The 26538-nt window shown below is 42.8% G+C and overlaps 1 protein-coding gene across 3 annotated transcripts; it reads right to left on the bottom strand.

The window, feature by feature from the left end:
• Nucleotides 1-3530: 3530 nt before the first annotated feature.
• GPALPP1 (GPALPP motifs containing 1) lies at nt 3531-26501 on the bottom strand. Of its 3 annotated transcripts, XM_040991371.1 has the most exons (9): nt 26342-26501; nt 20727-20859; nt 19342-19440; nt 15194-15302; nt 8498-8629; nt 7642-7806; nt 6061-6162; nt 4505-4723; nt 3531-3888 (listed from the first exon to the last, which is right to left on the bottom strand). In XM_040991371.1, the coding sequence occupies exons 1-8, from the start codon at nt 26427-26429 to the stop codon at nt 4505-4507; spliced, it is 1047 nt and encodes a 348-aa protein (XP_040847305.1). In that variant the 5' UTR covers nt 26430-26501; the 3' UTR covers nt 3531-3888. The 3 variants fall into 3 exon arrangements, with proteins under 3 accessions (XP_040847305.1, XP_040847306.1, XP_040847307.1); XM_040991372.1 differs by having other exon boundaries at nt 3531-4723; nt 15218-15302; XM_040991373.1 differs by having other exon boundaries at nt 3531-4723; nt 15218-15302; nt 20727-20853.
• Nucleotides 26502-26538: the final 37 nt, after the last annotated feature.

Here is a 26538-nt window from a genome sequence, read left to right as displayed (position 1 = left end):
TTTAAAAACATTAATTTATTTTTATTGGAAAGGCAGATATATAGAGAGGAAGATCTTCAGTCTGATGGTTCATTTCCCAAGTGGCCACAACGGTTGGAGCTGAGTTGACCTGAAGCCAAGAGTCCAGAGTGTCTTCCAGGTCTCCCAGGAGGGTGCAGGGTCCCAAGGTCTTGGTCCATCCTTAACTGCTTTCCCAGGCCACAAGCAGGGAGCTGAATGGGAAATGGGGCCTCCAGGACACAAACTGGCACCCATATGGGATCCCATCGTGTTCAAGACGAGGACTTCAGCTACTAGGCTATTGTGCTGGGCCCCCTCCAGAACTTTATTAACTGATTAATTACCCTAAGGAACAGCGTCAGAAAGCCAGGGATCACCCATCAGGCTTTAGCCTTACTCTATCATTTCTCCTGCTGCCAAGTTCATGCTCTGTACTTCCTCTGTCTTCAGTGATCTGAGAGGGCCCCACGTCAGCCAGGGGCCTTATAATCTGTTTCTCCTGGGAGTTATTCTATTTTAAAAGGAGTCTGAGAAAAGACAAAAGTTAATGAAACTGAATTAACGCAGACATAATCTTGGGCACTGCAGCAGCTAAATGGTGGATGTCTGATTAAGTGGAATAGCCAGGATTGGAACTGGAGCTCATAAGACTTTGCAGCTTAGTCAGCTGTGCCTTAATACTGGCCCCAAGAAAGGTAACTATTTACAGGAACATAGATAACCTGTAGCAATTCTCAAATCTGCTCCTACAAAGAATGACTGGAGCTAACTGCTGAAATGGAGATTCTGAGGCCGGTCACTGGCCCAGCGGTGAGGAAGCCACCTGGGGTGTTCCATGTCAGAGTTCCTGGTTTTGACTACTGACTCCACTTAGAACTCTGGCTTCCTGATAATGTGTTGCTTAGGAAGCAGCAGGTTGATGGTTCAAGTAGCTGGGCATCTGCCACCCCTGTGGGGGATTTGGGGTTTGTTCCGTTTCCTGGCTTTGGCCTGGTACAGTCCTGGCTGCTGTGGCTTTCTGGGCAATTAGCCAGCAACAGGAGATCTCTATCAGCCTTTCAGACAAAACAAGTAATAATAATACAAGTTTTTGAATGGAAATGCTGGACCCCAGGGGTAGGTTGGGAATAGGCATTTAAACAAGCTCCCAAGTAATTCTTTCTTTGGAAATTTTAAACTTTATTTTAAGGCAGAGGGAGCAAGAGTGAGAGAGGTGGTGTGTATACCCCACCTAGTGGTTTATTTGCTTCCTTCAGAAAAGCTAATACATTTAAAACAAAACAAAAATGAAGACCGCAGCTTCTCAGGTACAGAGGAAGTTTTATTTAGACACTTAAAAAAACCTATACCATTAGGATTCTTTCTAAAAACATTCTTTTACTTGCAAAGCTCAGTAGAAGACTGAAATGGGCAGTGAAGAACTTTGCAGTTCTGTACAGACCACGGTCACAGCTGAACAGTTTCTTAAGCTGTAAAAAAGAGACCTTTTCTAGAACAGTGAGAACTTTGTCCTGAAGACTTAAGTCTCTTGATGGCATCAAAAGCCAAGGAAAACAAATCAATATTCTGAAGCAGACTTTGTTGTGGATGTTACATGGGAGCTATTTCTACTCTTTCCTCTTATGTATAACTCAATAATTGATATTTTTTGTTATTACTATAAAAAAACTGTAAAGAGGAAGTGGTAAGAGCCCTTATGACTAATGTATAAACTCTCCCATGAGCCTGCATTTCAGAATAATACTATCTCCATGACACATGAAACAGAAAGTATCACAGTGTGTTTGGATCACATAGTTTATGTCAGAACTCAACGCACGCAGGAGCATGCAAGCTATAACACTGCACCTCTCAAGCTCGTTTCCACAAACATCATTCAGAGCATGATTAATGTAGATGTGCCGACCTGTCATTTAGCTGCTACACCCAAGCAAGTTAAAAACGACTTGGTTTTTTGTTTTTGCTTTTTTTTTTTTCCGAGCAGAGCTTATTCTGTTATGTATCATACAATGTAAAAATATAATTTATTTGTTGATGGTGGCATAGCCACCACCTAAAAACATCCCAAAATTGGTCTGGGATGACAATGTAGGGGGCTGGAGCTCTGAGGTGGGGCAGGAGAGAAATGAACAACAAATTTCCATTTTGGGCAAACAGCTACTTTGTTCTTTTATTGTCAAGCTTGTTGACAGTGGAATAGTGGCTCTGTGGGGCAAAAGACTTCTGTAAGAGGACTGATGCCTCGTTAAAAGTGCCCTCAGGCTGGCAGCAAGGGGCTCTGGCTTCAACTGCCAGAGGGGTGGGACCCTAGAAGTAACAGGCAGAGACAAGAGGCCTCACCCTTAAACGCCAGGGTGGTGGGCACTCAGGCCTAAGGAAAGAAGCCATGCACACACAACACAGAAATATCTGCCATCTACTTCAGACAAGAAAAATAAGGCAAAATGAAGTATCTAAAGATGATATTTTTACCTTAAAAATGATGAAATTTCACAAAAACATGTAGGAATTTACGTAAGTATAAAGTAGAAAATATTTTTGCTGAAGAGAAAGTAATATCCAAAATTAAGCGAACACACAAAAAAATTAAGTGAATGCAATGGATACTTATGCAAAATTTTGTGCTGAGATGTTACCAGCTAAAATGATATCTTTAATCAAAAGGCAGCTAGCTCTGTTTAATTCTGCTCAGAAAAGAAGCTTTTTTAATTTGCTTATGAGAAAAATTCATCTTGTTAGTAGCAATAGTTCATCTTAGGACACTGTTCACACTGGTAATAGGGGGAAATATAATTGTATTGCTATTTACCAAAGCAAATTTAAAGAGTTTACTCAGTTCTGGCAATCAGAATCTTTTCTTCAACTTCTTCTTCAAACTAAGAACTAGCAGAACAATCAAATGGCTTAATCTGCAAGAAAATGTGCCAGACAGAATTCATTTTCAGGTTTTATTTAACTCTTTACAAGTGTCTGTTTAAATATCTCAAGGGGCAGTGCTTAGCACATTACAAACTTAAGATACTCCCAGAAGGGTGTTCATGATACACATTTCCCATTTCTGTTTTTGTATTCATGGGGTAAGTCTTTCAAGAAAGGCTGCCCATGATTCACTCCAATAAATTAGCTACAAGCTATTGAATATATTGAATATATTGAACATTAGATCTTCCCAAAGCAAAGCTCCAAGATTCTGCGAGCTTTGGTTGAGATCATGCAGGCCACATCGCACAGATTTCATACTACAATACATACCAGAAATACTTAGGATTAATGTTGGAAAAGGCCCAGTGGGTTTCCCTTAGTACATGGAATAATTCAGTGATCCCACTGTCTCACTTAAACACAAACAAGCCGAAAAAAAAAAAAAGAAAAGAAAAGAAAAGAAAAACCACCAGACAACAAATAAAAATGCCCTGAGTGCCAAAGAATTAAACTAGTAACAAAGCAGAAAAAAGACCATTCATTCTATTTCTAGGTCAGTGCATACTCATGGGAAAGACCAGCCAATGCTAACTGTATGGGTTTACTGCTGCCAGGACGGGACACCCGTAACTCCAGGGCAGGCTAGATTCCGCAGGGAGGCCTGATGCAATGGCTGATGCTGACCAGCTCTTGTCAGACACCAGAAACTCAGGAAGGGACTCTTGAACTCTTACAAAGTGAAGCCTATCCTTCCTCAGACACCAATAGCACACAAAACATTCCACCCTACAGAAGAAACACCGGCATTATGTTTTCACCTTAAAGGACTCACAGAACAAGGTAAAGCTGGATTTTTTTTTAAAAAATTAATCTATAATCTTAAAAAGCCCAAAACAAAGGAATTAAGGTGGACAGACTGACAAAACAGATTTCTTCAACTTTTCTTCATTGCACAGGGAAATCCCCCTGAGGTGAGAATAAGAAAATTCAGTAAGTTGGAAGACACGTCTGACTTTAACCATGCTGTCCGCTAAAAGTCACATCTGAATGCTGACATAAGCTTCACACAATTAAAATCACAAAGGTTTTAAGAAGCAAGCTCAGCTCTTGCTCCTTCCTCAACATCAGCAGCCCTGGGCAGAGTGGGCTATGCTGTCTTAAAGGTTTCGAACATTAACTTATGGAAGGCCTTTCAAAGCAATGAACATTTTCTAACTGTGATCCTGTTTAACATAAAAACTACCCAGGAAAACTCCCTTTTTCCTTCTTTACTAAAACATGGACGTTTACTCAAGTTTCATGCTATGCTTTCCTTTGCTGAACTTTTTATTTTGAAAGCATTTTTGACAGCAATACTCTATTAGCTTATTAGAAGGACATGCCCATTTTCCAGTAAACCACATTGTTTCTAATCCATCAAGGCTGACCTTCAAAAATCAGTTCACTTATTAAAAATGGAGATTTGCAATCTACTTTATTTTAGATTATAGACCAGAATTATAGGCCAGAATTATAGACACTAGAGTACTTAGAAAGTTCAAATGGGTCACTATGAAAATACAGTTCACTGAAATGTACTTACTTATAAAAACATACTGCCTTTGCCATGTGAAAATCTGCTGTTTAGTTCTCTAGATTTCTTTATTAGGGCTTTTTTCTGGGCTTCATCAAACCGATTAACCTTGAGATCCTTATCACGGTCAAATGGTGTTCTCTCTTGGGACCTGTTTTTATCTTCAGCAGCCTTATTCTTTAATTTTTTATGATGAATGTCCATAAGAGATTCTGATCTTTTTGATTCCTAGATAGAGCAGAAGAGCAAAAATGAGAACCATGGCTTATACAGACTAACAACACAATCATGAGACAATCACCAGTAGCCAAAATGTAAGAGGGTTATTTACAAAGCCAGCAGCTTTCCCCAAATCTAAGACAGCCTCTGTGAAGTGAATCTGTATCAGAGGCAAATTGAAATCACTAGACTATCATAAATTTATGATGGTAAAAGAAAGGAACTTCAATATCGATTGTTTCAGGTGGACTACTGTCGGTCTGGTTCCATACAGCTTGTATATTGTGATGTACAAGATCATTTTGGTACTGAGTTATTTAAAAATTACAAAAACACCTTGAAGTAACCAATTCATTGAAAATCCTAAACTGAAAGTCAATTCTCGTAGCGAGGAATCTGCTAAATGATCAAGTTGCTGATTTGCCACATTTTCCCATGGACAGCAGGCGCCTCAGTGACTGCGCCAGCTTTTCCTGCCTTCCCAGGAATATGGCCGGAAGCTGTATCAGAATCGCAGCAGCACCTGATTTCAACCTGGCACTCTAACACAGGATACTGACATCCTTAAGTAGCAGCTTGACTTGCTGTGCCACATTGCTGGTCCCTGCCATGTTTACTTATAATTTCTTATACTTGTAAACTAGACTGAGGGATTAGGGGACGTGGAGAGGAAGAGGAGTAGAGGAAGAGAGAGTGAGAAAAACAGATCTTCCCCCTGCTGTTTTACCCCGCAGGTGGCTGCAACAGCTGGAGCTAGGCCAGACCCAAACCAGGAACTAGGAATTATTTTATTTTTAAAGAGATGGGCTCCTAACAGTTCTTCAAAACACATGTTCTTTAGTTGATTGCTTTTTATTTTCTTTTCATGGTAGTATGCTAAGACAGTGTTGAATTTATTAAAAGCTGACAATTTGCCAAAGACTGAACTGTTCATAAATTTAGAGTGAACCATATTTTTAAATCTTTTCATATTTAAATCTTTTCATCAAGTATTCCAAATCTATTTGTAATTTAAAAACTTACGAGCTGAGGATCTATCTCTATGAGTTATTATGGCTCTTATTTTTGATCAAATGCTACCTATATTTAGTAACTGGATTTCTGATATCTGGCTTAAGTAAAATACATGCCTGAAATACTACACGAGATGCACAGAAGGGTATTATATAAATAAACAACAAAGCTGAATATTTTTCAGGTCTGATATATACAAAATACCTGGGGTAGAAAGGCAGATATATGAAAGAAAGAAAAACAAGAAACAGAAAAAAAAATGATTACTCAAACTGTAGAAAAAATACACAGTAGTTACATCTATAAAGTTTTGATTTTATTTCTTTACTCACATTGTATGAGGACACCTGCTCAGCCAATCTCTTATCCCTTCCTGACAACTCAGGTTCTTCATCGTCCTTCTTGCTGAATGACTTCCTTGCTTCCTGTGTCTCCTGAAGAGTAATTACAGGTAACAAATTAATGGACCACATAAATAAGATAAAAAAGAAATGCTGCCATTTTTACTTAAGTGAAGTCATGAAAAAATACATGAAGCCAGCGTTGTTGAATTCCTTCTGGTTAGAAATGCTAACATTCTCGATAAGGGATCAGTTAACACTGAAGTCAAGGAGTTTCCTAAACATAAGAAAACAAAGGGCGCCCTCTGTGTCACGGTGGTTTCAGCTGCTGCTTGCCTGCTTTCCCATCACAGCGCAGGTTCAAGCCCCAGTTCTGCTTCTGACCCAGTTGCCTGCCAGCGTGTTCTGGGAAGCACTGGATGATGGCCCGAGCACCCACCACCCGTATGTGAGGCCCAGGTGGATTTCCTTTAGCCATTTTGGGAGTAAACCAGTAGATGGAATAACTCTTGTCTCTATAACTCTCTCTCTTACTCTGCTGCTCAATCTACCTTCCAAATGAATAAATAAATACATCTAAAAAAAGGTGAGGGGGTGACACCTGACCTTATCAACTAACCAGAAGAAATCATTTATTTAATGGAGAATGAGTTCCAACAGTGTATGTAAATGTAGTAATGAAATATTTTTCAAAGATGCATTTATTTATTTGAAAGACAGAAGTGCTACCCATGTAAGGAGACTTGGATAAAGCTCCCGGTTCCTGGCTTTGACCTGTTTCAGCTCTAGCTAGTGTGGCCATTTGGGGAGTCAACCGGTGGATGGACACTCTCTTTCTGCCTTTCTTTCTAACAATGCTTTTCAAATAAAAATAAATAAATCTTAAAACAAAACAGAACAACAAAAAACATAAACCTTCTCCAAAAGTTTATAGTTAATGCATCCAGGAAGCAGCAGACGATGGCTCAAGTCAAGGTGCATTAGCAGGGATGCTGGTACAGGAAGTGGCACCTTACCCCGCAGAGTCACAACATGGAACTCACTTTAAGCCTATCCTGACAGGAACATGCAACTGAGACACGGTTATTTTAAGAAACAGTCTCCACATATCATTTCATTTGTTAGGTTGTCCAGAGGCTTCCCTCCCCACCAAGATATTTTTAAAAGATAAACTCTTACGAATACAGTGATGTTGTATGGAGTTTATAGAATTTGTTTTAGAAAGGTCTAGCATGGGATTCTTGTTGACTACTTACCAGTACTGTCACCTTAGTGAGAAATTAACTTCCTCCACTCAAGAACAGGGTCAATAAACCTAAGTTTACTTCATGTGTCAGAATTTTCTGAGGTTAAATGTAGCAATTCACTGGGAAACAGCAGGCAAGCAGTGCCACCTGCCTTCTCTATACCTTCCTTCAGGAGAAAATCTATTCATTTTTCCCTTCAGAATTATCATTTCAAAAAGTAGCACATCCTTTAAATAGCTCTTTTTTTTTTCTTTTCTGGTTATTTTTCAAAAAACTTGAGCCAACCAACCAACCAACCAACCAAATAGCCAATGTAACATCTCACCCTTGCTTTCCTTTCTCGATCAGCTGGAGTGTCCGTCCACACTGATCGGTCCCCTGATTTGTCCTCAGCTCTCCTCTTGAAAGTCCGAGGCCCAAGGCCAAAGTCTTTCATTTCTGCAGGAAGCTCAGTCATCCACGACTCTCTCGTAATTGGTTTAGATGAATCCTTTAGGAGAAATGAAAGGGGGGGGAAAGGTAGCATGAAAACATTATATACACAGAAACATGTGTATATTATACTTTGTATGTATATAGAAAACATGTGAATTATATACTATGTACATATATAAAATATTATGTAAATGCTGTCTTTATCAATTGAGGTTTTAGTTGCTTAACAGGGGCCAGTGAGGCTTAGCAAGGTAATCGTCCCATTGCATGCCAGCATTCTGCAAAGGTGATAGCTTTGGTCCTGGCTACTTCTCTTCTCCAGCTCCCTGCTAGCGGACCAACAAAGCAGCAAGCGATGACCTTTTAATGGTTTAATAAAAATAAAATAAATCTTAAAAAAAAAAAAAACCTTACATCATCGGCACAGCCCAGTAGCCTAGCATCTAGCCCAGCCTTGCACGTGCCGGGATCTCGTATGGATATCAGTTCTAATCCCGGCCACCCCACTTTCCATCCAGCTCCCTGCCTGTGGCCTAGGAAGGCAGTTGAGGAGACATAAGGCCTTCAGACCCTGCACCATGTGGGAAACCCAAAGGAAGCTCTGGGTTACTGGCTTCAGACTGGTGCAGCTCCAGCTGTTGCGGCCACTTGGCGAGTGAATCAGCGGAAGGAAGACCTTCCTCTCTGTACAGCTGAATTTGCAATAAAATAAAATAAATCTGAAAAAAAGAAAAAAAAAGACTTACATCATCTCCTCTGGTCAGTTTTTCTTTCATTCTCTGGGCTCTTTTTTCAAACTCTGTTGATACATTGTAGTTAACTGGTCCTTTTGCAGGCATTGGTCCAATAATGTCCTCATTGTCACTGCTATCTGTTTCCTTTTAAAATAATAAGACATTTTGTTAAACCAAGAGTAATGGTATAGGTGATAGAAAACAACTGTAAATTCCTTATATTTAACTGCAATTGTTTACCCATGGACAACAAAAAGAAATCAAAACCAACACAGCCCATCACTGAAAAAACTCGGACCCTGTCTTTGCCTTCCTCAAGTGCACAGTACACAAATCCCAGCTGCACAGCAAGTGGACTCTGCCAGGTACCCTTTTAGGTCCATCACAGATTTCACCAAATCAGTTCCCTTCCTGATGGACATAGATGTGGCTCCAGAGTTCTTATCAGCATAGAACTGCAGGGCTTCAGTATCAGTCAGTGACCATACAGTGCAAATCATTTTCATTCCTAAGACACATTAAGCCCTTTAGAATATAGACGTGTTATATACATTCTTGGAAGCTCTACTGGCTTTCAGGATTCAGTTGAGGCCACTGGAACAAAAATGCTGTATAAAAATGATAAAACAAACAAACAAAACCAAAATACTGGCCTGAAAGTAAGTTCCACAGCTTGCCTGAGGTTCTAAAATCAGTATCTAAGAATCAATTGTTCTAAGGTCAAGACCAGTAATTTTTCTACTTACCTGATAGAAGTCCTCTCTGTTTTTAATTTTCGCCTGTTAGTGATTTAAGTGTTTAGAACTTATTTCTATATTAATAAGCTCTTTGAATCTGTAATTCCCAACACAAACATCTGCTGACATAAAGTAACAGATACAGAAGACATACTGAACCTTTTTACTTTCATCTAATAAGAAAAAGTTTTATGAAAGATAGAATTTCAGTCTTGATAGGATGATATCTGAAACTTCAAAATCAAGATCACTCAAGATGTCAGGACACAAACTAAATGGGACAATGGAAAGGCATACTAACTCAAAACTAGAAAGAAATCAAAATCCTATGCCAAAATTCATTCATAATATTAAACAACGATGGTGTTCTAAGTGAGTTCTTCTTTCCTAATAAGCCTCCTCTTGTCTTTGGAATGGCGAATACGACTCCTGCCAATTGCTACTCTCATGCCATGAGATCCCTGCATTTTGTTCATCTTGGAGTCACTTCCTTTTTAGGAAACTGGAAGCTTCTCTGATTCCTGGGGAAAGTGTTGACAATGTTAAGCCCACACTGGTTTCATTCTTCTTGCTCAACCAGCTGCTTACGTATGAGCCTGGTTTTTGGTCAAGCAAACACGAAGGGAAGTCTACAGGAAACCTTCTGGGAAGATTCCCCTTGTTGTGGGGTGCGAGCGAGATCACACCAGACATGTCTAAGGTTTATTAAGGAGTCTTTATTAACCAAGCCTGGTGGTAATAGAGCACAATAGCAAATCACAAGTCCATATGGCAATCCAACCAATTATAATCCAACCAAACATAATCTCCAAAGGAACAAGTGGTCATTATCCGTAAGTCCACCCATCAAGCTGAAGACCTATGTCCCAGCTTCCCCAACAATGTAAGTTATTCTAAGAGACATGCAACAAATAACATGGACACACTTACAAAGTTGCAGGCATTCATCTTTCCCTGGCTTCTCTGCCCACATTACACCACTGCTAGGCCTCACCTCTCCTGGAACTCCTGACAGCACACAAACCAGAAACATTATTATATCCATTGCCCCATCTAAGCAGTACACAGGGACCATGCTCAGGGGATTACCTGTCCTGGGTCAGCCAAAAGTGGAGTTGTCAGAGTAATGGAAGTACCTGGCCAGAAAGAGAGCGAGAGTCCCTGCTTCTTGGGCCTTTTAAAGGGGCTTGTGAGGGGTATGGTTATACAACAATGCAATACCGTCCCCTCTCAGTTGATCGGTGAGTCACAGGTGGGCAGGAGCAAATACCTAAGTGTTGTGGGCTAAGGAGTTAATTAGTTCTTATTGGGATCTGCAGGAACAGGAACTGGGTTTGTAGCTAAGAACACCTAAACTAATTGCATCCAATATCCTGGCTAAATTAGGACGTGGGAGGCGTGGTTGAGGATGGAATTATATAGAGAGTAGGGGACACAGCCAAATTTCATTTGCCCACTGTCTATCACTGGCTGCACCCCATAACAGCCTCTTGCCCCTGCCTTTTTTTTCCCCAAGAATTACTTTTTAAAAGATTTATTTTATTTTTATTTAAAAGACATGTTTACAGAGAAGAGGCAGACAGAGACAGAGACAGAGAGAGAGAGAGACCTTCCATCTGCTGATTCATTCCCCACATTGCCTTAATAGCTGGAAATGAGCCAATCTGAAGCCAGGAGCCGGAGTCTCCTCTGGGTCTCCCATATGGGTACAGGGACCCATGGATTTGGGCCAGTCTCTGTTGCTTTCCCAGGTCCTAAGCATGGATCTGAAGTGGAGCAGCTGGGGCACGAACTGGTGCCCATAGGGATGCTTAGCACCACAGGTGGAGGCGTAGCCCATGATGCCAGCCCCAGCCCTTCCTCTTTCTAAAAGCGGGACCTGGAAAAGCAACATGGCTCTTTATGTGTCCGGACAATACCATCTGTTTGTGAATCTTAGATTTCTGGTATGCTTCTAGGTATGATGAAGGCAGTCAGTCTGAGTAATCCACATACCACAGAGAGTAGAGCAGAAAGATGAAAAAAGCTTAAGTCCTTGATGGTATCATTAGATTGTTGAATTAGCCAACTCCAGAATGACCTTACTTCCCAACAGGTGCAACACAGTTTCTGAGTGTGAGACTATAGGAGTTACACCACCAGGGAACTTACACCAACAACTCATGTATCCAGCTAAATAGATTAAGACAGAGTTTGCAGTTTCTGATATTTTTAGTTGAGAACATTACACCCGATCCACTACTTCTCAGGACTGCTGCTTGGATTTGTTTAAATTTATGTTGGTGCTACGCACTGCAGTGCCTGTCCTGTGGTGAACACTCAAGAGGTGTTAGTGGTCAGTAGAAGCGTGTATGTCTTAATTTGGAAGTAAGTGTTGTGAATAAGAGACTAATAGAAGCCCCTCTTTGAGAAACAGAATCTGAAAACCGAATGTCTTTAACACTGCGGTGCAATTCCTCTCCTACAGACACCTCATGCGTTAAGGGAAGCTGATGGGTACGTACACAGAATGTGTACCATCTAGGCGACCATATACACCACCCACTTGCTGAGCAGGTAGCTTAGGACAAAACTCCAAGCACGGAGAAAGCTGAATTACAGCAAATCTTAGAAAAAAAAAAAATTCTCCTAACCTTTTATTTTGAAAATTTTAAAATTCAGAACAGTGTCATATGCTGAACAGCCATCCAGCTACACATTTACCCTTTCGTTCTCTGTCGGCCCTACTCCCCCATGAGACAGTCAGACACACTTCTTTTTCCAAGCCTTTGAAGGCAGGTTACAGACAGCGTGACAAGGCCCTAGATGGAAGCAAGCCCTCCTCCCTGTTTCCTGGCAGTGGCTTACAGTTCTCCAGTAAGTCCTCTTTTTTTTCACAGATAGCAGGGCTTTGCGGCTGTGGCTTATGTAAAAGAGAGGCTCAATTTATTCTCTTTTGCCTGAGTGAGCCAGGAGCCAGGTGAAAAATCCCTTAGAGCTTATCACAGGTCCCCTACCGTGTAAGCTTGAGCTCTGGCTCTGAATTCTCTCAATGTTTCCTCCTTCGGGCTCGTTCTAACTATGGCCATTCTGCGGCCCTCCCCCGCTACTCCTGCTAGCAAGCTTATGCGTTTGTGACTGGAACAGCCTCACCTGATGATGTCAGCTCAGCCTGTGTTCTTGTATTTAACATCTTTGTTGGACTTCACCAGATTTTTTAACCCCTACCTTTCTTCCTCTCCATATTCTTTTACCTATAAACAGGCTACATACAACACACCCTCTGGAACAATCAGCCACTCCTTCTTCCTGAATTGTCTCCAACTCATCAATCATAGCTCAGAGGTTCTTTAAGAGAAAAAAAAATCTCTTCTCGTTTCTTCAGATTCGTTTTGGTTCTCCTGCCAGGTTTCTAGTCATACTTCTCATCCTTTGGAATGCTCATACTGTTGGATTTACTGCAGAGGTAAGGAACCTGCTGTCTGCCAAAGGTCATCTGGATAGTCACAGCATCATTCAAAACTACCCACTTAAAAATTAGCCTGCTAGGGGCTGGTGTGGCAGCCCGTGGCACCAGCATCCCATACAGGCACTAGTTTGTGTCCTGGCTGCTCCATTTTTGATCCAGTTTTCTGTTAATGGCCTGGGAACGCAGCAGAGACAGGCCAAGTCCTTAGGCCCCTGCACCCATGTGGGAGTCCCAGACCAGCTAGCTCTTAGTTCTTGACTTCAGGCCAGTCCAGGTCCAGCTGTTTGGGGAGTGAACCAGCAGATGGAAGGTCTGTCTCTTTGTTTCTGAAACTCTGACTTCCAAGTAAAAGTAAATAAATCTGTAAAAGATCAGCCTGCTTTCATATATTGAATTTCTAGGCCTACCTGTGATTGCCAGGGCTAGATACTCCCAGCCTGGCTGTATGGGCATCAGGCACTATTGGCAAAAGGCTGAGTTCCAGTGCCCCCTGCAGACACCAGATGGTGAGTGCTCAATTCCCTCAAACAAAATGGCCTGGGATTTGCATATCACTCAGGCACATCCTCCAGCCGTTTCACACCATCTCTAGATTACTTACTTATACTACTGGCTACAACATAAATTCTGTGTAAATAGTTACTGTATTGTTTAGGGGATAAAGCAGAATAAAAAGCTGAACAGGTTCAGTCCAGACACGATTTTGCTGTATTTTCAGTCTGTAATGGGTAGAATCCAAGGATGCAGAACCAGGGGACTGGAGGGTGAGCAATCTGTATTCCCTACTCTGCAGTAACTGCTGTAGCGACTATTTCTGAATATTTGCTATGTGTCAGGCACTGGGCTCTGGGACACATGTTCCAGTGGAAAGGGAACAATAGAATCAAGCAGTAGTAAAATTAATGTGTTCCTTGGTGGTGGTAAATATTATAGAAAAAGTAGAATTAAAGGAGAAAAAGAAGTAAGAGTAAAGGGAGGAGGATTTAGAAAAATGTAAACAAGGAGCCCAGAGATGACCTTAAGGGGAAGATGATATGTCAGCAAAAATTCTGAAGGTCTGGGTCTGGCGCAGTGGCCAAGCTGCTAAAGTCCTCGCCAAGCATGTGCCGGGATCCCATATGGTCACCGGTTCTAATCCTGGCAGCCCCACTTCCCATCCAGCTCCCTGCTTGTGGCCTGGGAAAGCAGTCAAGGACAGCCCAAAGCCTTGGGACTCTGAACCTGTGTGGAAGACCAGCAAGAAGTTCCTGGCTCTTGGCTTCAGGGTCAGCTCAGCTCCGGCCATTGCAGCCACTAGGGGAGTGAATCATCAGATAGAAGATCTTCCTGTCTGCCTCTCCTCTCTGTATATATGCCATTCCAATAAAAATAAATAAATATTAAAAATATTCTGAAGGTCTAAGAGATACTTAGACACATGGATACTGAGGGCAAGGCCATTTGGAATCGAACTGGGCGGCAGATAGAAACTTTCAAGGGGCAGGCCTCAGGGTCTGACTCCTCTGAGGAGGAACAGCAAAGAGTTCAGTGTGGTCGTGTCAGAGCAAAGCAGAAACTCGCGTGCCAAGGAGGTCAGATGGCAGTGACCTCCGTAAGGACCTCCGTAAGGATCCTAGGCAGGATCTTAAGGATCCTCCTAAGGTTTCTAGACAGACACAAGAGCGGCGATTTGGTGGTTCTGAAGGTTAGTAACAGGACTTCATGTCACTTAGACCACTGTAGCTGCTGTGCTAGGAGGAAGAACGGGGAAAGGACTGCCAGAAACAAGAAGAACCAATCAAAGAGGTGAAATACGGTTACTTGGGCCAAGTCTGAAGTTCGTGATCTTAACTACTGTATTGTACTTCCTTTCAGCAACTTCAATGTAAATGCTGAATTTGCAGTGGAGAGCAGCACTGGTCCCCTGATTTAGATGAATTCACATGCAGGAAGCCACTGAAGGATGAGCAGACAATTAGTTATAAAAACTGGGTCTCCACCAAGGCTTTGCTGAGTGAACATTACCCAGTCCTGGGTAAGTCACCTGACTTTGGTGTTTTGCATCTCTAAGATGCAGATAGCTTGTATTTTATGGGGCTGCAAAGAAGATAAAAATAGATGGGAAAATACGCGAAAAATGATAAAGTTTGGTACAAGTCTTAGCAGCAAAGGAGAAGAGCTTTCACACTTTATCCCCAAATCATTTCATCTTTTCACCAAGTCACTTATCCATCCAGTGCACTTGTTACAATGCAGGTACAGAGCTGGGTACCAGGGCAGAAACCACAGCCTTCTCTCTAGGCTGAAATCCTTAAGCTGTTCATCTTGTTTGGTTTTTCTGACACTTTAAGGCATCCCTTCAAAGATAAATGGCCTTTACAGGTAACACCTACTCAATCTTGTTATTTTTTCTAAAAGATTCCCAGGTGCTTGAACAACTTTTGATCTCATCTGCTTACGTCACCATGGCAAGTTAATCTGTCAAATGATCATCTTTACAAAGTTCTGAGCTTGTTATACTTGATTCTTTAAAACTTTCCAAACCTCAGAATCCAGATGTGACGATACTGGTTTTCTTGGACCATCTCTGCCTCTGTCGCTTTTCTGGGTAGATTTAATGAAGCCAGGTGGTAATGCAGGACCTATGATGGGCCTGAAAAGTAAAATGTATCTTTATCATTCACCCTAGCACAAAAAAGTCATCTCCAGAGTCAAAAAGTGCACGAGATTATAAAGTCAGAAAATAAGAAATGTTGAAAGTGGGAGCTTATTTTTGCTAGTATCACCTATTTTTTTTTTCATGTTAAAGTTGGATCTATTTATTTGAAAGGCAGAGTTACAAAGAGAGAGAGAGAGAAAGAGAGACAGAGATAGGTGCTTCCTCTGCTGGTTTCCTCTCCAGTGGCTCTAACAGCCAGGGCTGGGCCAGGCAGAAGTCAGCAGCCCAGAACCCCGTCTGGGTCTCCCACATAGCTGGAAGAGGCCCAAGTAGTTGGACCATCCTCTGCTGCCTTCCCAGGCACATTAGCAGGGAAGCTCAATATACTGAGCCACAACTCCGGTTCCTGCCTAGTATTTTTCAAAAAAGTCTAATTTTTACATTCTGTCTTTATACTTGTTAATTATTAGATAAGAAACTAAGAATTCTCAATCTATGTGACACGGATGCATGCCCACTTCCAAAAAAAAAAACAAAACTATTTGTATTAGTAAAAATAATCATTAAAGTCCCTATCACATACTAAAATCTGTGAAAGTCTTTTTTTTAATGTGTGCTTTGATGTTCCTTCAGCTTTATATTCACCACCCACTAACAAAACATCTCTTGAGGGTATTATAATTACAGTCACAACTACTAAAGAAGGAAATGAGCTCTTCTAAGGATATGCCTGTAGCATACACCTATAACGGATGCCAGCAATCTATTTACAGCATGGTGATACAAAACGCTGGTGTCTACACTCTAATCCAGCAATGCTGCAGACGTATGCAGGGAGTCACTGAGACCCACGGAAAGAGGAGAAGGTGCTGTGCTAAGCACATTTCTACCCACGTACCTTTCTGTTTCTTTAAAATCACCCCGTGTAACTCATCCCACTTTCAGGTTAGCAAAATAATGCCAAAGGTCAACACAAACAGAAAGTTCCTGAGCTAGAGTTTGAACCCAAGGCACCGATGTTCATGTGAGATGCTCTACTCTGCCACATCCTGAGGGAATTGACACCAGCGCAGAAGAGAGAATTTCCTGAATTCTGAGTCTTGAAAAGGAACAGCCTTACTTTATGTTGGGGTGAGGGGTAAGGAGTGAGGGGCAGGGGAAGCAGAGGAAGAAGAGAAAAGATGCTTTCTTGTCTCTCATTAAGTTTTTTACTTTTTTTTTTTTTTAAGATTTATCTATTTTTTTCATTGGAAAGTCAGATATACAGAGAAGAGGAAAGACAAAGGAAGATCTTCCATCCACTGATTCACGCTCCAAGTGGCTGCAATGATTGGAGCTGAGCCGATCCAAAGCTAGGAGCCAGGAGCCTCATCCAGGTCTCCCATGCGGGTGTAGGGTCCCAAGGCTTTGGGCCATCCTACACTGCTTTCCCACAAACAGGGAGCTAGAAGGCAAATAGAGCAGCCAAGATATGAACTGGCACCCATATGGGATCCCAGCATGTACAAGGCGAGGACTTTAGCCACTAAGCTACTGCGTGGGACCCCACCTTTGTTTTTGTAACAGTTTTTTCCTTGGCCGACACTGTGCCCATGCAGGTGGCACTGAAGTCCTGGGCTGACATTTCTAGGATGCACTGTTGGAGCACTCTATTAGAGCCTGAGAGGCAGCCTTCCTCACAGAGGAGAGGCAGAAGGCCCGGTTTCTTCTTGACTGTTGAATCATCTCATCTCAGCTTCTGAAACCTCGTTCAGCAGAACAATGTTGTTAATGAGAGATGGGGAAGTTTGGCATTGTTAGAAAGATTCAATTACCTATCATCTATGATTTCCAAGAGAGTACCACATTTTTTTTTTTTCTGAGTATAATTTTTAGCAGATCTACAAATGCTCAACTTTCTGGATTCCAGGGATTTCCAAAAATAAAACTACTGGATACTTGGAAACTTAAAACACAGCAAAGGAATACAACCATGGCATGCTGTGGTTGTAGAAAAGGTTTCTAGATCCAATATGCAGCATCAGCTATTTATTTTGTATATATTCATTTTTTTAACTGAAACACAATTCTCAAAAATTCTCAAAAAAAAAAATTTCAACATATCCCTGGGGGTAGTATTGTGGTACAGTGGGTTGAGCTGTTGGCTGCAAAGCCAGCATCCCAAATGGATACTGTTTCATGTCTCAGCTGCTCCACTTTTAATCCAGCGCCTTGCTAAAGTGCCCAGGAAGACAGTGGAAGATGGTTGAAGTACTTGTGTCTACACCCACATGCGAGACCCAAGTGAAGCTTCTGGCTTCAACCTGGCCCAGCCCTGGCTTTGTGGGCATGTGGGGAGTGAGCCAACAGATGGAAGATCATTTTTCTCTGTAACTCAGCCTTTCAAATTAATAAATACAGCTTTAAAAAATATGTTCCTATACATCTAAGCACAGGTACGTATACCTCATCCGGAATCTTTGGAACCATAAGTGCTTCAGATTTTGGGCTATCTGCACACACTATGAGATACTTTGGAGATGATACCAACTTCAAACATGGAATATACATACATATATATATATATTTTGTTGTTGTTTCACATGTATCTTATACACATAGCCTGAGGATCATTTCCTACAACACGTTTAAATAATTTGTGCAGGAAACAGTTTGTGTACATATGAACTGTCGGACGTGCTGCTCTCAAAGCTTCAGGGGGGCAGGTGTTCCGCCCAGCAGTGAAAATACCTGCATCTCCTACTGGAGTACCCATGTTCAACTCCTACCTCATTCCTAACTCCAGCTTCCTGTTAAAATAGACCCTGGATAGCAGCAGTAATTGTTCAAGTGGATGAATTCCTGCTAACTGTGTGGGGACTTGGACTGAGTTCTGCTACTGGGGGAGGCATATGAATCAGTGAGTTCTGTGTGTATATATCTCAAATAAAATGTTCAGTTTATCTATCTTTTTTTTAAAGATTTATTTTCACTGGAAAGTCAGATATACAGAGAGGAGGAGAGACAGAGAGGAAGATCCTCCATCCACTGGTTCACTCCCCAAGTGGCCGCAACAGCCGGAGCTGAACCCGTCTGAAGCCAGGAGCCAGGAGCTTCTTCTGGGTCTCCCATGCAGGTTCAGAATCCCAAGGCTTTGGGCTATCCTCTACTGCCTTCCCAGGGCACAAGCAGGGCACTCGATCAGAAGCGGGGTGGCTGGGACATGAACTGGCACACATATGGGATCCCAGTGCATGCAAGGTGAGAACTTAAGCAGCTAGGTTACTGAGCTGGGCCCGAGCTTATCTATCTTTATTATTTTTTAAAATTCTGGGGTATTTTGAATTTTGGATTAGAAAACTCAATACATAAAATATTTCTAAAAAATTTTTAGAATTCATTTTACTTATTTGAAACAAAGAGAGAGAAAAGGAAATATGTTCCCATCCACTGGTTTACTCCCCTAATGCCAGCGAAGAGCCTGGGCATAGGCCAAAACCAGGAGCTGAGCTAGGAGTGCACTGCGGGCCTTTCCCACAGATGGTGTGCTTGTGAGCCATGAAAAGTGTCATAAACATGAAAATAATTATTTGTATTATAGGGAATAAGTACTTTTCCCTATGAATGTCCCATTGCAGATAATTTAACAAACCAATTTCAGGGCCCGGTGTGGTAGCCTAGAGGCTAAAGTCCTTGCCTTGCATGCTCTGGGATCCCATACAGGTGCTGGTTCTAATCCTGGCAGCCCCGCTTCCCATCCAGCTCTCTGCTTGTGGCCTGGGAAAGCAGTGGAGGACGGCCCAAAGCCTTGGGACCCTGCACCTGTGTGAGAGACCTGGAAGAGGCTCCTGGTTCCTGGCTTCAGATCAGCTCAGTTCTGGTCATTGCGGCTGCTTGGGGAGAGGACAGAAGATCTTCCTCTCTGTCTCTCCTCTCTGTATATCTGACTTTCCAATAAAAATAAAATAAATCTTAAAAAAATTTTTCAGACAACTCTTCATGAAGGGAAAACATTGGAAATATATGAAAACAGCTGGCCTGGAATGTATGTTACCTTGGAGGAGAATCATCCTGCTTTTTAAATCCAGGAGGAAGGGCTGGTCCAAAAAATCCATCATCGTCATCATCATCATCTTCGTATCTCCCCTGTTTTCTAAAAAGATCATAGTACAAAGTTGATCAGTATAGATGCCGAATTATTTTTCCATTTTCTAAAAAGATTTTTTTATTTTTATTACAAACCAGATATACAGATAGAAGAGACAGAGAGGAAGATCTTCCATCCACTGATTCACTCCCCACGTGGCCCCAATGGCTGGAGCCGAGCCGGTCCGAAGTCAGGATCCAGGAGCTTCCTCCAGGTCTCCTGCATGGGTACAAGGTCCCAAGGCTTTGGGCCATCCTCAACTGGTTTCCCAGGCCACAAGCAGGGAGCTGGATGGGAAGTGGAGCTGCTGGGACACGAACTAGCACCCACAGGGGATCACGGAGCATGCATTGTGAAGACTTTAGATACTAGGCTACCGTGCTAGGCCCACCAAATTATTTTTTCATAAAGACAAAATTTAATTCTGAAAGCAGTAGTATTAGTTGTGGAAATCTGGAATTTTATTTTATCCCAAACTGTTAGAGGTTAGTTATTCTTTACAGTAGTAACGTTTTACTCTTCTCTGTCTTCTGCAGTATTAATGTTCAACTCACTGAAGTGCGCATTGTCTGTCAGATGCTTCTCAGGGGAAGTTCCTGACTTTGACTCATAGTCTCCTTTGAGGAAGGGCTTTAAGTTGCTATTTTTCTTAATCTATGAAATGTGTCAGAAAACCCTACCATCTAACTAAAATTCATTTGCCTATTTACATGGCCCTATGCAGGGTAACACTAGTTTACAAGGAAGGTATTATTAACAAGACACATACTGCATATATTATTTTAAAATGAAATTTGATGGTTTATGTAGAATTGATTTCAGTAACAACAGAAAAATAAAGGCACTTTATATAAAAATTTACGGAGGGGCTGGCACAATAGCTAAACTGACCAATCCTCTACTTCTAAGCGTGGCATCTGGGCACTGGTTCCTTTCTGGCTGCTCCACTTCCCATCCAGCTTCTGTTTATACCTTTGAAAGCAGTGGAGATTGACGCAAGTCCTTCATACCCTGTACCTGCCTGGGAGACCTGGAAGAAGCTCCTGGCTCCTGGATTCGGATCAGCTCAGCTCTGGCTATAGTGGCCATTTGGAGAGTGAACCAGCACATGCAAGATCTTTGTCTCTGCTTCTCTCTGTAAGTTTGTCTTTCCAATGCAAATAAATAGATATGCCATATTACATGATTTCTTGCTTTGCTGTACAAATGCAGATGTGACAGCCTCTTACTAGCTCTCCGTTCCAGTCAACTTCACGGGGTCTGAAGCTTGGTTTGTCATTGAAGTGACTGACCTTGCAGTAGGACCAGAGTCTTCATCCTCGGATTCTTGATTTCCTTCTTCAGACAAAGAGCTGCTGTCCTCGTCGCTGTCTGACGAATCTGAACTACTGCTTTTGTAATTTGGGGGCAGAGCTGGTCCTGCAACTAGAGATGGGTGGGTATGTCACGAGTGGCCACCATTGTTTCAGCAAGTCCTCCTGGCTGACATCGTCCATTTTCTTCCCTAACATTCACAGCCCTCCATGTCTATCATTTATTACACACTTCACTCTCATTGCTCCTGTGTTGTAGATGGTGGTTTTGTCTCCAAAGCCAAGAAGGCAGCCCTCATGCCTTTGACATCTAAGAGCACCACAGTATTTTTTGTCAAAACTTAAATTTGCAACAATAGTATTTAAGTTCCCTGATAGCACATTATTTTCCATGTCGGTTAGTATACCTGCTAAAACAGGTTTATGTTTTTTCCTTATACATAGCACTTTGGAGAAAACATTCATATCATGCAACCAACCAAATTTGCAGCTACATACTCTAGTATACTGAAAATCACAATGACCCTTTCTAGTTTCTTAAGATCTATCACTTAGGCTCTGGCATAGTGGGTAAAACTGCTGCCCCTGTGGCTGGCATCCCATATGGGCATTGGTCTTGTTCTACCTGCTCCACTTCCAATCCAGCTCCCTGTTAATGTCCCTGGAAACCACTGGCAGATGACTCAAGTACTCGGGCCTCTGTACCCAGTGAGAGACAATGAAGAAGCTTCTAGCTTCAGACCAGCTCAGCTCTGGTTATTATGGCCATTTGGTGAGTGAAATCAGTGGATGGAAAACTTCTTTCTGTAACTATGCCTTTCAAGTAAAGAAATAAATCGTAAAAGCAGAGCAAAGCAGGCAGGAAGGAAAAAGGAAAGGCAGGAAGGAAATTGGCTGGCGCTGTGATGGAGCAGGTTAAGCCGCTGCCTTTGATGCTGGTTCTAGTTTCAGCTGCTCTGCTTTCCATCCAGCTCTTGTAATGTGCTTGGAAAGCAGCAGATGATGCTCAAGCATGCAGGTCCCTGTGATCCACGTGGTAGATCTGGACAGAGTTCCTGGCTCTTGGCTTTGGCCTGGCCTTGGCATTGGGGGTTTGGGGAGTGAACCCAAATATCTTCCTCTGTCTTCCAAATAAATATATCTCATGAAAAAAAGTATTTGAATTGCAAACCATTAGTTAGCAAAGAGAGCTTATTGATGGCTTGGATATGAAAAGGGCAGATATAAGGAAACAAGGAGGTCTTAGGTTGCTCACTCTAGATTTCTGGTCTTCCTAGTCTTCATTTTAAATTTAAAATGGCCCTTAAAAATTTCAGTAGTGCTGTCAGTGATATTTGGCTATACCAGTCTAAAATTAAAGGAAGAAATAAGGGCCCATTTTTGGAGTGTTCCACTATTTCCTGTATCTTTTGGTGTATTAATATAGAACAAAAGCCCAATACATAAAGATCGACTTCAAAATTTAAAATTCTTTGTTTCAAAAATTTGATTGGGGGCTGGTGTTGTGGTATAGCAGGTAACAGTACTGTCTGTGATAGTCTATGGCACTGGTTTCCCATAAGGACAACAGTTTGAGTCCCAGATGCTCCACTTCCAATCCAACTCCCTGATTATATGACTGGGAAAGCAGCAGATGATCCAACTCCGTGGACCCCTACACCCATGCGGAAACCCAGAAGAAGCTCCAGATTACTGGTTTCAAGACGGCCCAGCCTGTCATTGTGGTGATTCTGGAAGTAAACCAGTAGGTGGAATCTCTGTGTGACTCTGTATTTCAAGCAAATAAATAAATCTTCAAAACTAAAACAAAACAAAAAATAACAAAGTTGATAGGCAGAGGTATTTGGTTAAGCAGTTAAGATGTCACGTGCCTGGGTTTGAGTGCTGGCTGCACTTCAATCAGTTTCCTGCTAATGTGCACCCTGGGTGGGAGAAGTGAAGGCAAGTGTTTCAGTTCTTGCCAACCATGTGGGATCTCTGATGGAATTCTAGCTTTCTGGCTTTGGTCTGGCTCAGTTTGGGTTGTTGCTGGCATTTGGGGAGTGAGCCAGTGGATGCAGGATGTCTGCTAATCTCTGCCTTTCAAACTATACATTTTTATATGCATTTTCTCAAAATTTTTAAAGATTTATTTATTTTCATTGAAAAGGCAGGTTTATAGAGAAGAGAGACAGAAAGAAAGATCTTGCATCTGTTGGTTCACTCTCTAAATCACAGCAATGTCCAGAGCTGTGCTGATCTGAAGTAAAGGAGCCAGGAGCTTCCTCTAGGTTTCCCATGTTGGTACAGGGTCCAAGGCTTCTGGCGGTCCTTGACTGGTTTCCCAGGCCATAAGCAGGGAGCTGGATGGGAAGTGGAGCAGCTGGGACATGAAGAGCCCATATGGGTTGCTGGCACTTGGAGATGGAGGATGAGCCAGTTGAGCCAATGTGCTGGCCCCTTGAATAAAGGACTGTAGATTTAAAAAAAATTGCCAAACTTAGAAAGAAGCAGGTGGCTAGATGGTGGTGGAAAGCAGTATGGTTTGTGTGAACAGCAGTGTGTATATGTGGAACGGGGAATTCCGACCTAACCAGCTGCAGGTCCAACAGGATGCTGTCATCATAGCCTCTCAAATTGCTGCAGAACCCCAAAAGTGCAAGCCTTATTACGTGCCTGAGATGAATGTCACAAAATAATGTGATGCTAAATATGAAGACAATTCCAGAAGAGTTCATAATGTATTTTCCCAGTTACACAAAACAAAAAAGTATGTCAAATTAACGGAGAGGCTGCAAGTCAGGGCAGTGATAGCCCCCTGGTTTGTGGATGGGAAGGTCAGCTAGGAAGACGGTCCATGGGGAGCTTCTCTCATGTGCTATGGGGATTTTGAACACTGTTCGTGCTAATAAGTTTGATAGAGGCCCAGACAAAGAAATAAGGAGACTTTTAAAAAGATGCTATCTGAAAAAAATGTTAGCAATTGTCTTAGGACCAACCATGAAGGGAATGAAATTATAGTGGGATGGGGTGGGCTGGTAACGGGCGTAAGATGACATGGTACTGTGCTTGATGACGAGATGGAGGCATGCCATAAATTACGTATGAAGGCTCTTTCGCTGTCGGCAGGTTGGCATCAAACTCGCTCAATGTAAAACCTGACAGACATACCACACACAGTGTTATGTGCTGGGAGTTTGAGAAACAGAGGGCATACAAAGAAAGAAGCACTTGATGTAAGTGCTTATAGAATGGCAGGAACCAATCACATTGAAACACCCTTCTAGGAAAGCACTTGATCTGTAAATGTTGCCTGAGTTTAAGATCTGAGACTGGGCTCAGCGTGATGGCTCAATTGCCTAATCATTTCCTTACAAGCAGCGGGATCCCATATGGGTGCTAGCTCATGTCCTGCCTGCTCCACTTTCCATCCAGCTCCCTGTTTATAGTCTGGGAAAGCAACAGAGGTAGATTTAAGGCTCTGGGATCCTGCACCCATGCGGGAGACCCAAAGAAGCTCCTGGCTTCTAGCTTCAGATCAACCAGGCTCTGGCCATTGTGGTCATTTGGGGAATAAATCAGCAGATGGAAGATCTTTCTGTCTCTCCTTCTTTCTGTAAATCTACCTTTCTAATGAAAAGAAATGAATTTTTAAAAATAAATAAAATCAGAGACTATGATGAATTGGCACTTGCAAGGGGAGGATATAGTCACTGAGCTATTGCACTGGGACCAAGCCTGGTTTTTTAGTGGTTATAACAAAACTGAGATCTAGAATGGAATTTCTGGCAGCAACAAGGACTCTGGGTACCAAAGAAGGAAAATTAAATTCATAAGTTGGGGCGGGGGGCGAGGGGGAGGTGGTGCAGCTTGTTCTTCCAGCTTTTCTCTATCTATAGGACTTCTGTCAGTCTGTAAATCAGACCATTAAATGAGACAGTTAGGCACAAACGCATCTGAGAAACATGTCCTCGCTGTATGTGAAAAGTCTGTTATGTGTATAGAAGAACACACAGGGACAGATACGCCAGTACGTGATTCACATGTATGATGTGTTAAACATGCAATGTGCGGCGGGCTGCTAGCCTAGTCGTTACGATGTCTTTGTTCTCGCTAACACTCAGGCACAGCACATTAAGCCTCCACTTGTGTCACAGACATCCTTAACAGGCAGCAGTTCCAATCCTGGCTGCTCCACAACCCATCCAATCACCTGCTAATGCCAGGGGAAGTCCTTGGGCGCCTGCAACCTCACGGGAGATCCAGCTGCAGTTCCTGCCTCTTCGCTTCAGCCTGGCTCAGCCCTGCTACTATGGAAGCATCAACCAGTAGGTGGAAAATCTTCCACAGTTACTCTGCTTTTAATAAGGAAATATTTTTTTTTAAACGTCTTTTAACCACACTGTTGTCCTTGCATTCAACAGTTGGCTCTAGATTCCTGTTTCTTCTCATGCATAGCTTAAGCAGATGATGGTTCAAATAGTAGGGTCCCTCGTACCCACAGGCCTGGTCCCGACTGAGTTCCTAGGTCTGACTTCGAGTACAGCCCAATACCACCTGTTCTGGGCATCTGGGAAGTGAATGAGCATACAAGAGACTGCTCCCTCGTTTTCTATATCTTTCCTTCCTCCTTATCCCTCCTTCTTAGATTTATTTTTATTGGAAAGGCAGATTTACAGAAAGGAGAGACAAGGATCTGCCATCCACTGATTGACTCCCTAAATGTCCACAAGGGCTAGAGCTGAGCTGATCTAAAGCTTGGATCCAAGAGTGTCTTCCCATCCTCCCAAGTGGTGCTGTGACCCAAGGCTTTGGGTCATCCTCTATTGTTTTCCCAGGCTTTAAGCAGGAAGCTGGATGGAATGTGGAGCAGCTGGTACAGGAATTGGTGCCCACATGGAATCCCGGCACTTGCAAGGCAAGGATTAACCAATTGAACCATTGCTCCAGATCCTCTCTGTATTTCAAGTAAATACATAGAGAAAAAACAACAGCACTTAAAACATGGATAATCTAACTAAATAGAGGGAAAACAACTCGAAGGTAAAGAGGAGGAGTGACCCACGCCTGGGAGAGTATGGGAAGGTTTCTCTGAGCTGTCATTTAACTCGGGCCTTTAAGGACGAGGAGATCGCCAGGTTTGTACGGAAGTGCAACCAGAGGGATGCCAGAAGCTGGGTGTGTTGAGGAGCTGCGTGAGCACCGGACCCGTGAGTCAGATGCAGTAACACAAGGAAAGTTTAGGAAGGCAGAGCCAAGGCCAGAATCCTGTGCACTGGAAAGTTCAAAGGGCACACGCCTCATTCTAGCTTCACACTGCGATCTGGGCCCCTGTCCGGGCTTGGGGCTCCCGTTTGTAAACTGGGGATAATGATATTTTCCATATACAGCGGTTGGGAAGAGAACATGGCCAAACGCGCCTATCAATGAGCACAGCGCCCCCGGCTCTCGGGCCTGGGTCGTCCTCAGCAGGGTGAGCCACCCAAAGCTCTGACTCTGAGGAGCCGCCCAAGAACCCTGGGAGCTGGGATCGGGACGCGCTCACTCGCCACTCCCTCAACCCTCCAGAAAGGGTCGGTGCGGCCTGGGGGGCACGAGAACGTCGCACCGCTTACCCGGGCTCGGGTCCCGCTCCTCGCCCTCCGCCAGTCCGCTGGCCTTGAAGCCAGGTGGCAGCGCCGGCCCGATCAGGTCCCTGGCCATCCGCGGTCACCGGCGCTCGTCACGCACACCTGTCCAAGCACTTTCAATCAATTCCCAAAAGGCGGTCCCCGACCCGCCGCAAACGTTGCAAGTTTTTCCGTCTCCGATT

This window comes from Ochotona curzoniae, unplaced genomic scaffold (genome assembly GCF_017591425.1).
Source record: "Ochotona curzoniae isolate NIBS_2020 unplaced genomic scaffold, NIBS_Ocur_1.0 contig_64, whole genome shotgun sequence".
Classification (NCBI taxonomy): Eukaryota; Metazoa; Chordata; class Mammalia; order Lagomorpha; family Ochotonidae; genus Ochotona; species Ochotona curzoniae.
The sequence above is the reverse complement of the archived record's forward strand: the minus strand, read 5'-3'. Positions and strand labels throughout refer to the sequence as shown.